This window comes from Salvelinus sp. IW2-2015, linkage group LG6.1 (genome assembly GCF_002910315.2).
Source record: "Salvelinus sp. IW2-2015 linkage group LG6.1, ASM291031v2, whole genome shotgun sequence".
NCBI classification, from domain to species: Eukaryota; Metazoa; Chordata; class Actinopteri; order Salmoniformes; family Salmonidae; genus Salvelinus; species Salvelinus sp. IW2-2015.
Window position 1 is genome coordinate 14,632,777 of NC_036845.1, and position 15,563 is coordinate 14,648,339.

Below are 15,563 nucleotides of genomic sequence, written 5' to 3' on the forward strand. Positions count from 1 at the left end.
TTAGGGGAGGGTTTGGCTGGGGTAGGCTGTCACTGTAAAATAAGAATTTGTTCTTAACTGACACCTAGTTAAAATAAAGGTTAAATATAGCCAATATGCTGTGATAATGTATTAGGCCTATTGCACAAACCTCATTCTTATAGAACTGTTTTTATTAGGGTAATGTAAAAAATGAAAAAAAGTCATAAAAAAAAAAGTTGATAACTGCCCTAGACAACTGAAAGGCTGGTACTTATTGTTTCTCCACAAGCACCATTAAACAACATTGTGTACCAAGTTATTTATTCAGCACACTTACATTCATGTACCAAAACAGCATTTACTTTCATCCCATGAAAGCATATTCTTGAAATAAGCCATTTTTATTTTCAGGGAAGCTAATGAAAAACACAAAACAGGTAAGATGTATAGGCACGATAATATTGACATGGTAACGCTAAACAAAACGGAGCATTGCAGATGTTAAGCTAAAATGTAAAAGTCATCCATAAAATAAAGTTCAAACAAACTTGTCAAATCAAGTGTGTTCCATGATGGGGAGGGTGGGAAAAAAACAGGCACTGGAAAAATAAAATCAGTAATTTAGTCAAAAGGAGATGCTAAGGTATCTATGGTACAACAAAAAATGGGTAGGTTTAACTGCATTCAGTTGTGATACTGAGCAATCCAAAAGTAAAATTGAAGGATGGTGATGATGTATACAGGTTGGTTATGTGTAAAATTTCATTGGGTTGCAAAACAAGTGTTTGGGTTATGAGTCTGATGAAAAAGCTCTGTGTGTGTTGGGGAACTGCTGAGAGCTGAAGTCCGGGTCCTCTCTCACTCGCTTCTTTATGTCTTTCTTCACCTGATACAGAGGACAAAGGTGGCAATTACAAAAAAGGTCATTCAATATATAAAATGCATCAGCTATCATCGTTCAATATTGAAAATCACAACCAGTGGTGCAAAACGCTTAAATATAAATAGTAAAGCAAACTACTTCACTACATTCCTAAAGAAAATATTGTACTTTACTCCATACATTTTCCCTGACACCCATTTACAATCATGTGTCAAAGTCAATGTGTGACATCTGTAATATTAACAGAAGCCATGGAATGAAACTGATTGTTTTTCTGTCAGTGAGTGTTAGTGGAGGACTGTACCTGCTCTGCATAGGCCTCTTGGAGRTCAGGGCTGTCAAGCTCCTCCTGCAGGTTGTCTGGGGAAGTGACTGGCCTGACTCCGGCCGTCCTTGCCGCCCTGCTAACAGCGTCGGAGAGGGAGAGAAGAGCGCCGTCCCCCTGTCCGGTCTGAAAACACACACACCCTGGTCATACGCCAATCCATCTTTTAGTGCAACAATAAGCCCTTGCACTCAGATGTTGAACATAGCATGCTGATACTACAATGATCAGAGTTTATATTAGCCCTGATATAGCAAGTCTCCCATGTTTTAGCCATGGAGGGTCAACTACAGATACGGACTGGAATCATTCTACCAACAAAGCTTGCAGGATGCCTCCTATAACGGAAGACCTGTGAGATCAGGGCTTGTCTTTTGCACATAAGTTAGTTTCATTCACAGGGCATCTATTTACCTTCCTGCGTTTGGCAGGCATCCCATGTAAATAGGCGTCAGACATGGGAGGCTGGGCCTTCATCTTCCTCTGGGTGATCAGGTCATGTCTGATGATGGGTACCCACTCCTATCACACAGTGACGGACATGATCAGAATAACAGACAGACAATTAAACTCACTCGAGAGCCATATAACTGCACACTGGATTTTAAGACTTGAATGGGTTTGGATGCAGATCTGATTAGGCGAAACACTTCCATTGTTGGATCATTTCCTTTCATATTTTCTTTCCCCAAGAATCAGAACTACAAGTCAACGACAGTTTTGCAAAAATTCAGTATAAATTCAACTAGAAGCCTGTATGTATAATTATTTTTTTAAAGGAGTAAACAGCATGTGGACAGAGTGAAAGACAGAGAATGGCAAAGAAACTAAAGTGGACGAGAGAAGGATTGGGCAAGTAGTGGGAGAGAGCTGAACAGTGTTCTTACAGCAGGGACGGCAGAAGTCCAGGCCTCAGTCTCTCTACCAGGCTCCTCCCTCCCGCTGGCTTCAGCTGTTGCCATGGCGCCACCCAATGGCGCAGCCCCTCCGGTGGCTCCAGTTTCCCTGGGTTCTGCCCTAGTATCCTGTGATGACGCCATAGCTTCCTCAGCTGTGGTGGCCGGGGCTGGGGAGTGGGTGGCCTCCATCTAAGGTGGGATGGCGATAGAGAAAAGAGAGTTATGGTAAGAAACAACACACCYAGGTATATCGAGGACAATATAATGAATTTTACAAATACATTTTAAAACCTCACCTCCATGATCTGGGCACGTTGAGGCTCCTGTGCATTAGAAGCCTCCCCCTTGGAAAGAAACCATTTAACATATATTGCTTGAATGGAATGTGGTAATGGAATCTATGACAGCTATCGTAACTGACAGTTGATTAGGAAATGATGGTATCCACGTGCATTGTTAGATAGTAGTCCAGTAAATCAGCCTTCTAGAACACTAACAGTGTGCTTAAAAACATAAAATAACACTATGACCTGTTTGAGAGATGGTGTGTGTGTGTTAATTACCTGCTGAGTGTGGACGGCATAATGCAGTATCTGGTCCTCTGTGACGGGGATGTGCTCCAGGATGACCTGGAGCCTCATGGTCAGCATACTGGTCAGCCAGTTCACCAGGCTGGGGTTCATGTCAGCCGACAACGTCCTCTGTAACAGGAGAGGGGTCAACACACCTACTTCACCTCCATTTAGCTCTTTTTTCCCAAATCTATAGAAGGAGTATTATAAATCATCTGACAGACAGAGATAACCAGGATGGAAGGAGGAGAGACATGGAGTGGGAGGTTGTATATCATGTCATAAGGAACATTGTGTGTGTGTGTGTGTGTGTGTGTGTGTGTGTGTGTGTGTGTGTGTGTGTGTGTGAGTGTGAGAGAGTGTGTGTGTANCACGTTGAGGCTCCTGTGCATTAGAAGCCTCCCCCTTGGAAAGAAACCATTTAACACATATTGTTTGAGTGGAATCTGGTAATGGAATCTATGACAATCATCGTAACGGACACTTGACTAGAAAATTATGGTATCCATGTGCATTGTTAGATGTAGTCCAGTAAATAAGTCTTCTAGAACACTAACAGTGTGCTTAAAAAAACAACACTATGACCTGTTTGGGAGATGGTGTGTGTGTGTTAATTACCTGCTGTGTGTGGACGGCATAATGCAGTATCTGGTCCTCTGTGACGGGGATGTGCTCCAGGATGACCTGCAGCCTCATGGTCATCATACTGGTCAGCCAGTTCACCAGGCTGGGGTTCATGTCAGTCGACAACGTCCTCTAATGGGAGAGGGGGTCAATCACAACGTACTGACCAGATTTCAGTCTAGTCATATCCATTTAGCTATTTGTTTCTAATCTATAGAAAGAGTATTGTAAATCATCTGAGAGAAAAATGGGAGGGAAGGAGGAGAGACAATGAGTTGCAGGTTGTATATCATGTCATAAGGAACATTGAGTGTGTGTGTACTGACTATGCGGTGGTTGATGACAGAAGTGAGGGCACTCTGCTCTCCTCTCAGACAGTACAGGTTGAGGGCCAGACACTCAAACAGCCCCTGGTTGCACATCTGCAGCAGCTGCGGCCCAAACGTGTTGTCTGCAGGAGGTGAAAAACCCCAGCAATAAGTGACAAAAGCACTGACATTCATAGGCCAGTTCAGATGAATTGCGTCAAATAAAATAATTTGGCACAATCAAGACAGAATGTTACCTGTGCAGCGGAGTATGTGTGTGGCGATACGCGTTAACTGCTGTCTGAAGAAGGACAGGTTGGTCTGAGTGACGTTGACACCCTCCAACACTGCCACTGAAGACTGAAGGACCAAGACAAAGAGAGAAATGTGAGCGACTGATTCACCTCTGACCAACTGGCCACGGGGAGAATTTAAAAGTGACTGGTATTATTGAGCAATTTGAAGACCACTGACTATAAAGGGGGCAGCCTAAGTGAACTACGGTACTTACAAAGCTCTCGGTAATGTACTCCTCAAGTTCATTGATGAGACCATCAGCAGCAGCCTATGATCACAGTGAAAGAACCAAGAAAAAGAACCAAAGAGGGAGAGATAATGAGACTCATCATGTAGCTTGTCTAGCCCCATGTGCAGTGACACTAATGACAGGTGACAGTAATTGACGCGTGGCAGTAATGACAGGGGACAGTAACATCCCAGATAGAGGCGGTTATATAGACGGTGGCCCACTCACAGCGACATTGTGGTCGGTGGGCTCGCTCCCGTTGAGGTAATGCTGGGTGAAGAACTGAGACAGCTGGGTCTGGATGCGGCCCAGGGGCTGGTTCTGGCCGTGGAGCAGCAAGACCAGGTCCACCATGGAGAAGTTCTGACATACTAGGGTCAGTAGATCTCCAAAGAAACCTGAGGGAGAGAGACAACTGTGTGGCAATGGAACAAAAACATTGAGGAAGAGAGAGCACGGGAGAAAAAGAGGGAACGCTGGAGAAAGAGATTACACTTCCTAGACAGAAACAGAAAGAGAGAGCAAGGTACAAGAAAAAGGGAAAGAGAGAAACGAGAAAAAAGGGAAGAAAAAAGAAAGCAAACAAGACAGGAACTCTTACCCATGGCATCCCCTGTGCCGGGTGTGAAGATGTTGCTGGTCTCAGAGAGCCTCTGGATGAACTGGGCGATGCTCTCAGTGTTGCTCTGGGGAGAGCCCAGGGAGCCCATCATGGTGGACAGGACCCCCTGTACAATCCCAGTGAACAACTCCGGATTCAGGGCCTCTCCCTGGGCCCCGGCACCGTCCCCCGTGGGAGGGTTAGGGGTAGTCCCGGGTGGGGGGGTGGGGGTGCCAGAGGCAGGGGGCTGMMGYGCACRGTTGGGGGGTGGTGGGAAGACTGGTCCGGAGGCCTGAGATAGAGAGTGAGATGATGGACAGGGAGAAAATAAGATGCATCATATGAAAGATAAGTAGTTAAGAAACCATTATGGTATTATGGTCAGTTAACTGGAGGATGATGTAATCTTGGTTTCAACCATTCGGTTCTAACAGGCACTACGGCTATATGTCCTAATCCACAAAATACACTTGGAACAAACTCCGATCCAAACACTGACCTGCATGAAGTCAGACACTCCCTGGACGAAGGCAGGCACTCCAGGCATGGTCACAGTGATGGAGGGTCCCATGGCCCCAGGAACTGTCCCTGCTGTCCCCAGGAGAGAGCCCAGGAGCTGGGCCAGGTCAGGGGGAGCTCCCTGGGGCATGGTGGGGATGGCTCCCTGGGGCATGGTGGGGATAGCTCCCTGGGGCATGGTGGGGATGGCTCCCTGGGGCATGGTGGGGATGGCTCCGGGCTGGCCTGGGGGAACAGTGGTGCCAGGGGCAGTAGCAGGGGTGGGGATAGGGCCAGAGGAGGATGAGGAGGAAGAAGAAGAGTTGGAGGAGGATGAGGAGAAGGTATGAGAAGCAGTGGAGAAGGTATGAGAGGCAGAGGAGGTGGCTGTTTGACCAYCTGGGTGGGGGGGGAAGGAACAAAATTAGAGTCAGCTTACAGTACACTTAACACTTCAAAGAGAGGATTCACTTTTAGTGTGATTGGTAACTCTGCAAAACCCCCCCCCKAAAAATAAAATAAATAAAAGGCTTGAAAGGTGGGGTGTATACCCATCTGTCCAGGCATCAGGAGTTGTCCCACCAGTCCACTGATCATCTGATTGAGGGCAGCAGGAGGGAAGGGCTGTGGGGGAGAGGTCATAGGTCAACAGTTAACGTTAGCATATAATACAAACATGGCTATGTCATTAAGATTTCAGAGCACTACAGCTTAAGACAATTGTTACTGTCGATGGAAATGCCCACAACGACTAGCAAACACGAACGCCTCCTACTGAAATTCCAAGTCTGACAACTTCTTGTCAAAACTTGACTGAAATCTACAAGACATTAACCTCAGTCCTGCACTAAACCCATAGGTCACCAAACCCCCTATCACAAACATGCTCACCTGTCCTGGTTGCTGACCCATCATGGGCGGCACGCTAGTCCTCAGGTTGATGGTGGCCCCCCGCATGCCAAATGTGGGTGGGGGGACCCTGGGGGCAAAGGTGGGCCGGGTAAAAACCACCCTGGCCTGGGGTGCCCCAGGAGAAGGCAGGGGGGGAGCCGTGGGGGTGGTGGTGGGGGTGTTAGGGCCGGTGGTGGTTGTGGAAGAGGTAGCGGTGGAGCCTGGGGTGGTAGGCTGGAGGGGTTGGCCAGGGATGGTGCCCCCGGTGGCAGCAGCCACAGCCTCTGTGTACTGGGCGATCTGCTGCGGTGGAGCCTGGGGGGGTAGGCTGGGGGGGTTGGCCAGGGATGGCACCCCCGGTGGCAGCAGCTACAGCCTCGGTGTACTGGGCGATCTGTTGCACGATGGACTGCATGAAGTCTGGGTTCATCTGAACACCGGGGGGCATCTGGAAGCCTGGGGAAAGAGTATAAGAAAAGGTTTCTTTGTGCCTTGAATATTGGATTCAGGATCTCTGGTTTATTGGGCTTTACTCTAGTCCGCAGTTATTCGGAGATACAACCAGAGGTACTAAAACATCATCATGAAGTGTTACCAACACTCACCTGGCTGACCCATTCCTGCAACATTTGGCTGTCCAGCTGCCTGAGGAACACCAGAGTCTGTAAACACACACAGACAATGTTTGAACTGTAAACAGTGTGTAAAACCAAATGGACACTATGGTTTAACAAGCACTTAAAAAATAACACCCTTCCAAAATTGAATGAGACCTATCGATTTGAGCAGTACAGGGACCTGACTTCCGGTCAAAGAAAGAAAACTTTCTCTCAGAAAACACCATTTGGCAATAGGGAATAAATGCAATGGTAGAGTTATTCACTTCCAATGGGCCATTTGTGGATGAGAAACGGATGGGCAAGTTGTGGTAAAACATTCAATCAGTGGCGGGTAGGGGACAACACACCGTCCGTGTTCATCTGCATCATGACCACCGGCATTGTCTGGTGGCTGATCCTGATGACCCGGGGGCCGGGCTGTCCCTGTCCAGCCTGCTGATTGGACGGGGGAGGCTGTGAGGGGGAAGTCTGTCCCTGACCTGGCTGGTCCGACTGGCCGGGGGTCTGACTGGGCTGGGCCTGTCCGTCTGTAGCTGGTCTGCCATTGGACGCCATTGTGACCGTGGCTCCCAGGTTCATCTGCAGATGAGTTTCAAAATGTCATTGACGTACTGTGTTCCATTGGCAAACGATATCAAATGAAGTTAAAACTAACCTAAGTTTACATTCACCTTYTCCAAATACATTTAAACTCAGTCTTCACAATTCCTGATATTTAATCCTAGTAAAAATTCCCTGTCTTAGGTCAGTTAGGATCACCACTTTATTTTAAGAATGTGAAATGTCAGAATAATAGTAGAGAATGATTTATTTCAGCTTATATTTCTTTCATCACATTCCTAGCGGGTCAGAAGCTTTAATACAGCTCAAATTAGATTTGGTGCCATTGCCTTTAATTGTTTAACTTGGGTCAAACGTTTTGGGTAGCCTTCCACAAGCTTCCCACAATAAGTTGGGTGAATTTTGGCCCATTCCTCCTAACAGAGCTGTGTAACTAGTCAGGTTTGTAGGCCTCCTTGCTCGCACACGTCTTTTTTAGTTCTGCCCAGGGTTTTGTGAAGGCCACTCCAATAACGGACTTTGTTGTTCCTTAAGCCATTTTTCCACAACATTGGAAGTATGCTTGGGGTTCATTGTCCATTTGGAAGACCCATTTGCGACCAAGCTTTAACTTCCTGACTGATGTCTTGAGATGTTGCTTTCAATATATCCACAATATTGTCCTCCCTCATGATGCCATCTATTTTGAAGTTCTACTTGCGTACTATTGTTTGTACGGATTTTTACGATTTACATTTACATTTAATACATTCTAGGAGACCTCTTTATCCAGAGCGATTTACCAAAGTTGGGTAGCCTTCACCTTGATATCCAGTGAACACCACTTCTTCATCATAGTTGGTATCTAACTCTTTTAAGGGGGGGGGGGGTTTAATAAGGATTAACTTTATCCTATCCTAGGTATTCCTTAAAGAGGTGGGGTTTCAGGGTCTCCGGAAGGTGGGATTGACTCCCCTGAGCCTGGCGTCGTGAGGGAGTTTGTTCCACCATTGGGGCCAGAGTCAGCGAACAGTTTTGGACTGGGTCTGAGCGGACTGTACTTCCTCAGAGGTAGGGAGCGAGCAGGCCAGAGGATGGATGAACGCAGTGCCCTGTGTTGGGTGTAGGGCCTTGATCAAGCCTGAAGGTACGGGAGGTGCCGTCCCTCTTCACACGTCCGAGTAGGCAGCACTCTGTGTGCTTGTAGCGGATGCGAGTTCAATCTGGAAGCCAGTGAGAGTATGCGGCAGAGAGCGGAGGTGAACGTGAGAGAACCTTGGGAAAAGTTGAACACAGACGGGCTGCCGGGGCGTTCTGGATGAGTTGTAGGGGTCTTAATGGCACAGCCAGGGCTACCACACAACAGCAGAGTTGCACGTAAATACCAAGAACGGAGGAGATTGACAAGTGCCTGGTTAGGACGTGCGCCGCTTCCTGCTTTGGGGTGGGTGAGGCAAGGGTCGTTACTGCTGCGACATTGTTGTGAGAGCGAGGGAGCCTACACGGGAACGGGTCACCGCCAGATGGACCGTTGTACCTTCAGGCATTTGGAAATCGCTCCCAAGGATGAACCAGTCTTGTGGAGGTCTACACATTTTTTTTCTGGGGTCTTGGCTAATTTCCCATGATGTCAAGCAGAGGCACTGAGTTTGAAGGTAGGCCTTGAAATACATCCACAGGTACACCTCCAATTGACTCAAATGATGTCGATTAGCCTATCAGAAGCTTCTAAAGCATGATATTTTCTGGAATTTTCAAGCTGTTTAAAAAAGCACACTCAATCAGTATATGTAAACTTCTTACCACTGGAATTGTGATACAGTGAATTATAAGTGAAATAATCTGTCTGTAAACAATTGTTGGGAAAATTACTTTGTGTCACGCACAAAGTAAATGTCCTAACCGACTTGCCAAAACTATAGTTTGTTAACAAGAAAATTGGTTGGAGTGGTTGAAAAATGGAGTTTTAATGACTCCAACCTAAGTGTAATGTAAACCTCCACTTCAACTAAAATACACTACCGGTCAAAATATTTAAACACCTACTCATCAAGGGTTTTTCTTATTTGTACTATTTTCTACATTGTAGAATAATAGTGAAGACATCAAAACTATGAAATAACACAGGGAATCATGTAGTAACCAAAAGTAGTGTTAAACAAATCAAAATATATTTAATATTTGGGATTCTTCAAAGTAGCCACCCTTTGCCTTGATGACAGCTTTYKACACGCTTGGCATTCTCCCAACCAGCTTCATGAGGTAGTCACCTGGAATGCATTTCAATTAACAAGTGTGCCTTGTTAAAAGTTAATATGTGGGATTTCCTTCCTTCTGAATGCATTTGAGCCAATCAGTTGTGTGGTGACAAGGTGGGGGTAGTATACAGAAGATAGCCCTATTTGGTAAAAGACCAAGTTCATGTTATGGGAAAAACTTCTCAAATAAGCAAAGAAAAACGACCATCCATCATTACTTTAAGACATGACGGTCAGTCAATATGGAAAATTTCAAGAACTTTGAAAGTTTCTTSAAGTGCAGTCGCAAAAACCATCAAATACTATGATGAAACTGGCTCTCATGAGGACCGCCACAGGAATGGAAGACCCAGAGTTACCTCTGCTGCAGAGGATAAGTTCATTAGAGTTACCAGCCTCAGAAATTGCAGCCCAAATAAGTACTTCACAGAGTTCAAGTAACAGACACATCTCAACATCAACTGTTCAGAGGAGACTGTGTATATCAGGCCTTCATGGTCAAATTGCTGCAAAGAAACCACTACTAAAGGACACCAATAAGAAGAAGAGACTTGCTTTGGCCAAGAAACACGAGCGATGGACATTAACCCGTTGGAAATTTGTCCTTTGGTCTGGAGTCCAAATTTGAGATTTTTGGTTCCAACCGCCGTGTCTTTGTGAGACGCGGTGTGGGTGAACGGATGATCTCCGCATGTTTAGTTCCCACCGTAAAGAATGGAGGAGGTGGTGTTATGTGTGATTTAGAATTCAAGGCACACTTAACCAGCATGGCTACCACAGCATTCTGCAGTGATACGCCATCCCATCTGGTTTGGGCTAAGTGGATTTATAATTTGTTTTTCAACAGGACAATGACCCAACACACCTCCAGGCTGTGTAAAGGCTATTTTACCAAGAGGGAGAGTGATGGAGGGCTGCATCAGATGACCTGGCCTTCACAATCCCCCGACCTCAACCAAATAGAGATAGTTTGGGATGAGTCGGACAGCAGAGTGAAGGATTTTTGGTTACCACATGATTCCATATGTGTTATTTCAGAGTTTTGATGTCTTCACTATTATTCTACAATGTACAAAATAGTAAAAATAAAGAAAATCCCTTGAATGAGTAGGCGTTCTAAAACTTTTGACCGGTAGTGTACATAAGACAGAAATAATGTAATATGTCTAAGTGTCTGCCAGGTCACAACAAAACAAGTTTGACAATGGGATACAACACCGACTAACATGTAGCGGGATGTGATGGTGCACGGCTCCAGGCATGGACACTGGGGAGGTGTAGTGAGACATTGGCCGGATCACGTGTAGGTGGCGTGGGGCAGGACTCAGCAGGTTGCAGCGCAGGTCACTAAGGGCAACCAGGGCATTGCCCAAGAGACGAAGGGCCTCCCCCACCAGGTTGAGAATCCGCTGATCCTCCTCTCTTTCCTGTGTGTGACAAGAAGAGCACTTAAGCCATTTTCTGAGAATGTGTGTTTTGATATTTTATTCAGGTAGTCATGTGGGMAAAGTGACAAGTATTGTAAGAGTCCGACTACAATACAAGGCAATTCAGCAAACACTCATGACTTTCTATGTCTGATCAGTGCATGTGAATTGTACCTYACCACAAAGCACTAAGTTATGAGGAATGCAGTGGTGAAAAGCTTACGGTGTTGGCGTATTCTGCGGTGGTAGCAGACTCTAGGATAGAGTGTGTTCTCTGGACGAATGGCTGAAGCCTCTCCTCCACCCTCCTCAGCTCTGACAGCATCTCCACKAGCTCTGCTGGGCTGGGGTGACTGTCAAGGGGAGAGAGGGGATGAGTTATCCTTACATGCATCACAGGTCTTCTAATAACAACCACGATGTCCAAAGTCAAGTCTCATGTGCTGATGTCAATGGGAGATTCTGTGCGAAAGTGAACATTTTGCATGCATGTCTCAAGTTCTGGATTAAGCCCTATTCTTCTTAATTCACATTAAAATGCCCAGTTTGATAACTTTTTAATTCATCCAGCATAGAACAAAAAAAAAAACATGCAGGACAGCGATAGTTAGCAATAATGTCTTACTTGGGTCCAGCTTGGGTGGCTCCCTCTGTTTGAGTYGAGGAAGAGAAGGATGGAGGGGGAGTAGATGAAGGTGGAGATGTGTCCATGGGCTGGGTGGAAGGAGAGGTAGTGGAGGAGGAGGAAGAGGGAGGTGGTGCAGCAGCAGCAGAATCCGGTTGGGTTGAGGTGCCGCTTGGTTGATCCTGAGATTGAGCGACAAGGTAGCAGGCAACGGCAGGACGTTGCTCAGTCATCTTAATTGAATTACTTCGAACTCAAATAGACCTGCTTCCTGAGACTGCCTAGAATATCTTCAAGTAACATTTTGTCCAAATACTTATGTTTCACGTTTGAGCCAGTGTATTCATAAAAAATAGGTCTGTACTGTGGGTATTCCTAGTTGTTCTAATCTTTATAACTTAACACCTCACCTCCATCCTCTCGATGAGAGCATTGGTGTCCCTCAGCAGGTTCTCAGCCAATAGCAGTCTCAGCCTGGGCTCACTCTGCACCGATTGGTCCATATCAATGTGCACATTCATGGAACCATTGCTCTGTGACAGCAAGAGTATTAGTTGACAGCTACTCAACATGTTTATTCATAGCATTTTGTGTATATATAGAAATTGATAGATAAAATCCATAAATGAGGATGTATACTATGTTATAAATCATATATTTGATTTCTTACCCCGGTGCTGGTGCTGACTCTGGCATTCCTAGCATTCTCACCCAAACCTGACATCATTTGCTGGACAGACATCTAATAAGAGTGTAGTAGACAGTACAGGCTAGATATCAGTGCTGATCCACACCAGGCGCTCAGGATATCATTATAAACCATAGAACCAAGACAAATTTGATCCAGAAAGGGGTAACACACACACACAAAAAAGCTGTACCTGAATCTGCTGAGGGTCCATGACGTTAACAGGGAGGTTGAAGGTCCCCAGCATGACATAGCTGTTAGCGTTGCGGTCGTGTGGGGGCACTTGGGACGTTCCCTGGGAGGTGGTAGAGGAGGGTGGCGCTCCGGCCTCCGCTCCCCCTGACCCCGAGCCTGGCTGGGAGGGCTGAGGGGGGGCCCMCTCCACCAGGTGGATGACTTTTCCATCGACGTCTGAGACAGAGAGCAAGGCATATCATCTCTATTCATGTTAGAGGACACTGGTGCTCCATCAATCTATCAGGTGATGTGCAAAGCAGCCAAATGGCTTACAGCAATTACATGATGGGTACTCAAYYGTTCTGATGGTGTGCAGTTGTATAATAGGCTTACATCTGTGCATTAATGGCCTTGAAAGTCATGGAATAAGTGAATAAGAGTTATTCTATAGATCACATATAGACAAAGATATCTGACGGTTTCTGTTCTGTGTTCACAGATGCTTCGCTGCAGCTGTGTGCTGCTCCAGATAAAATTGTCTGGACTAATTTCATGTTTATTAGCATATGGCCGTTTTGTAATGATTCCAGGAAACTCCACAGAGAGCATTACTCACTGTACTCTGTCAGGGTCCTCTCATCCTGCAGGACTCGGCCCTGGTAGATCAGCCTCTGTTTGTCCACAGGAATCCCAACTGAAGTGGCAATGTGCTCCTTGAACTCTTTCACTGTCAACTGAGAAAAAGACACCGGTGTGAGGATTAGGCCTATATCCAGTATATGTAAGGCTACTGTAAAAGCGCTCCGTTGGAAATGAGAACGTACCTGTCCGCCTARAGTGTAACTTCGGCTCTGGGAGTCCAAAGTTTTGACAGTCACCTCTATATCAGCACCTGGTTCCTCCATGGTTACGTTTACCCTGTGTGTCAAGTAACAGAYGCAATAGAATAAAGTATCATATCAATGCTGTCATGAATAGCATTATGTAAGGGTTAATCAATGAGGGSCTATGCGCTAGCGGAGTGGAACTWATCTTCCACAGAMTTGGGCATGGAGCACTGAGCTGCGACCTGACCAAATTCACATAGAAATGTGAGTTATAGATCTGTTGTTCTCATTGAAAGCAAGTGTATGCGGTAAATCTGTTCTATGTACGCTATTTCTATGCTTCCGTTCTTAAGTTTTGTTTTTGCATCTTTTACTCTCGGTTTAGTACACCAGCTTCAAACAGCTGAATATACAATATGRTTGGTTARGGAAAATATATTTCACAGCAGTTTAGATGAGACAATGATTCTCAAAACTGTTTAGTCATTAAACTTAAATTAGGCAAACTATTAGAATTTTAGCAAACAGGAAATGGCACAGTGATTTCTACATAGTGCACCTTTAACACATTTGCCGCTAGAAATYTGTTCATTTGCAGGTAGAAATGTGTTCCACATCCACTGAAGTAGCAAACAAATMTACTATATTGCTGTAGTAGTTGCCTTGGTAACCAAACCAAAAGAGTTACTAGTTAAGCTAACCAAGCCATCAGTCCTAAATTGCTATTATGAAAATCGAATGAAATGTTTTCAATTCGACTTTTGCTAACAAAAATCAGCTCAAACGTAGAATGAAGAATGAACTATAGCCATTGAATTCTACCATGCTGATGTACCGTGCGTTATAGGAAAATAATGTACGGCCTAGAATGCTCTTGAAGCCAATCAGAAACGAGTATTCAACAATATCCATGGTATAATGTGGCTAATATAATTTAAAATGGGTAGTTAACTTTAACGTTAGCTAGCTACTGCCTAAACAAAGATACTGTGTGGTCTAACGTTAACGCTCATGGAAGCTGCCATAGCTATCTAGCTAAAATGGCTAGCTAGCTGAATGGCTAACATCCTTGCCTTGAAGCATGGTCAAACAAAACATTTATGTCCGCGTTCTCTTGATAGGAATGTCTACAAAACTTCTACAAATGTGATGGTCCAATCAATTTCACACGAATATTCACACGAACGACAGTAAAACGTGTAGCTAGGTATCACACAGCTACGTTAGCTTTTAGCCAGCAGTTAGCGAGCTAGCCTTGAGCTAACTTTACCATTAGCTGTATGAAGTCAGCTAATGTTAGCTAGCTACCTTACCTACCACCTAGCTAGCTAGTTATTTACTTACTTACTTGATAGCTCCTACCTGTGAAGTTAAATATTCCGATTTCAACTGAATGTTTGCCAATTCTTCACCGATTATTCAGTGTGGCATGTAAAGCTAACTAGTTCCTCCTATGATGATAACAACTGCGGTTCAAGTAACGTGACATATGATTAGCTACCAGAACAGCTGTGACGTTTCAAACATACAGTAACAAATGGGATGTGCTCATGAAGTCAGTTCAACATGTTTTGCTTATATCTGCTAAATGGATCTGCTAGCCAGGTAGATAATATCCCCAGTACAGTTACAGTAGTAGATTAAGGTAAAGTGGGGATGTTTTTGTTAAAACCAGGCCTGTAGGAAATTGGGGGAAACCAAGAGGTCCAAGACCTCATTAACAAAGTGAGACATGATTTCCTCTTTCTTTAAAAGGCATCCCATCAAAGTGAAAAGGGCTTCCAGTTCCAACAAAGGCCTGAGACCGCTGGGATTATCAATTCACAGTTATGTATTGATTGAGAGAGGAAGAGCCTGAGTGGGGCTTGAACCAGCAATCCTATGTTCATATTACTGGAAGGTGACAGTATAATAAAAGGGAAACAAAGTGCTCCTTTTTACCTTTGTTTGAGTCTCGTTTGTTGTTTGATAAATGCAAGATAAGTAGGGGTTGAAAAGCAGAAAGATGTGCCTGTCCTATACAAATAATTTATACTATGCAAATAAAAATATAATCTGCTGATAAATAAATGCTGTCTGTGATTGCATGTTTTGGCTAAAGCCAAAATAGGCATGGTACACTTCTGGGAGAAGAGCCTATTGCTGTGTGCATGTCAATAATCCTGGATTCTTCTCTATCTCCTTTCCTAGTTTTATTTGACTAATTGAACAGAAACTCTAATCAAGAGACTAACCACTAGAGCATTTTCTAGTATGTATTATGGTGGATGACTACCAGGAACTAGTTTAGAGAACTGAAATTGGGACTTGAAC

At 44.9% G+C, this 15,563-nt stretch overlaps 1 protein-coding gene across 1 annotated transcript; it reads right to left on the reverse strand.

Moving 5' to 3' along the window:
• Positions 1–265: 265 nt before the first annotated feature.
• On the reverse strand, positions 266–14,720 carry LOC111965158 (large proline-rich protein BAG6). Its single transcript, XM_070444019.1, has 26 exons — positions 14,599–14,720; positions 13,248–13,341; positions 13,040–13,157; positions 12,440–12,657; positions 12,229–12,300; positions 11,969–12,091; positions 11,559–11,740; positions 11,157–11,286; positions 10,733–10,933; positions 7,056–7,287; positions 6,694–6,750; positions 6,404–6,544; positions 6,089–6,309; positions 5,749–5,821; positions 5,199–5,596; positions 4,700–4,991; positions 4,327–4,496; positions 4,084–4,137; positions 3,830–3,932; positions 3,591–3,715; positions 2,632–2,769; positions 2,365–2,412; positions 2,057–2,257; positions 1,584–1,691; positions 1,149–1,295; positions 266–847 (listed from the first exon to the last, which is right to left on the reverse strand). Exons 2-26 carry the CDS (start codon positions 13,326–13,328, stop codon positions 752–754), a joined length of 3,729 nt encoding a protein of 1,242 aa, XP_070300120.1. The 5' UTR covers positions 13,329–13,341; positions 14,599–14,720; the 3' UTR covers positions 266–751.
• Positions 14,721–15,563: the final 843 nt, after the last annotated feature.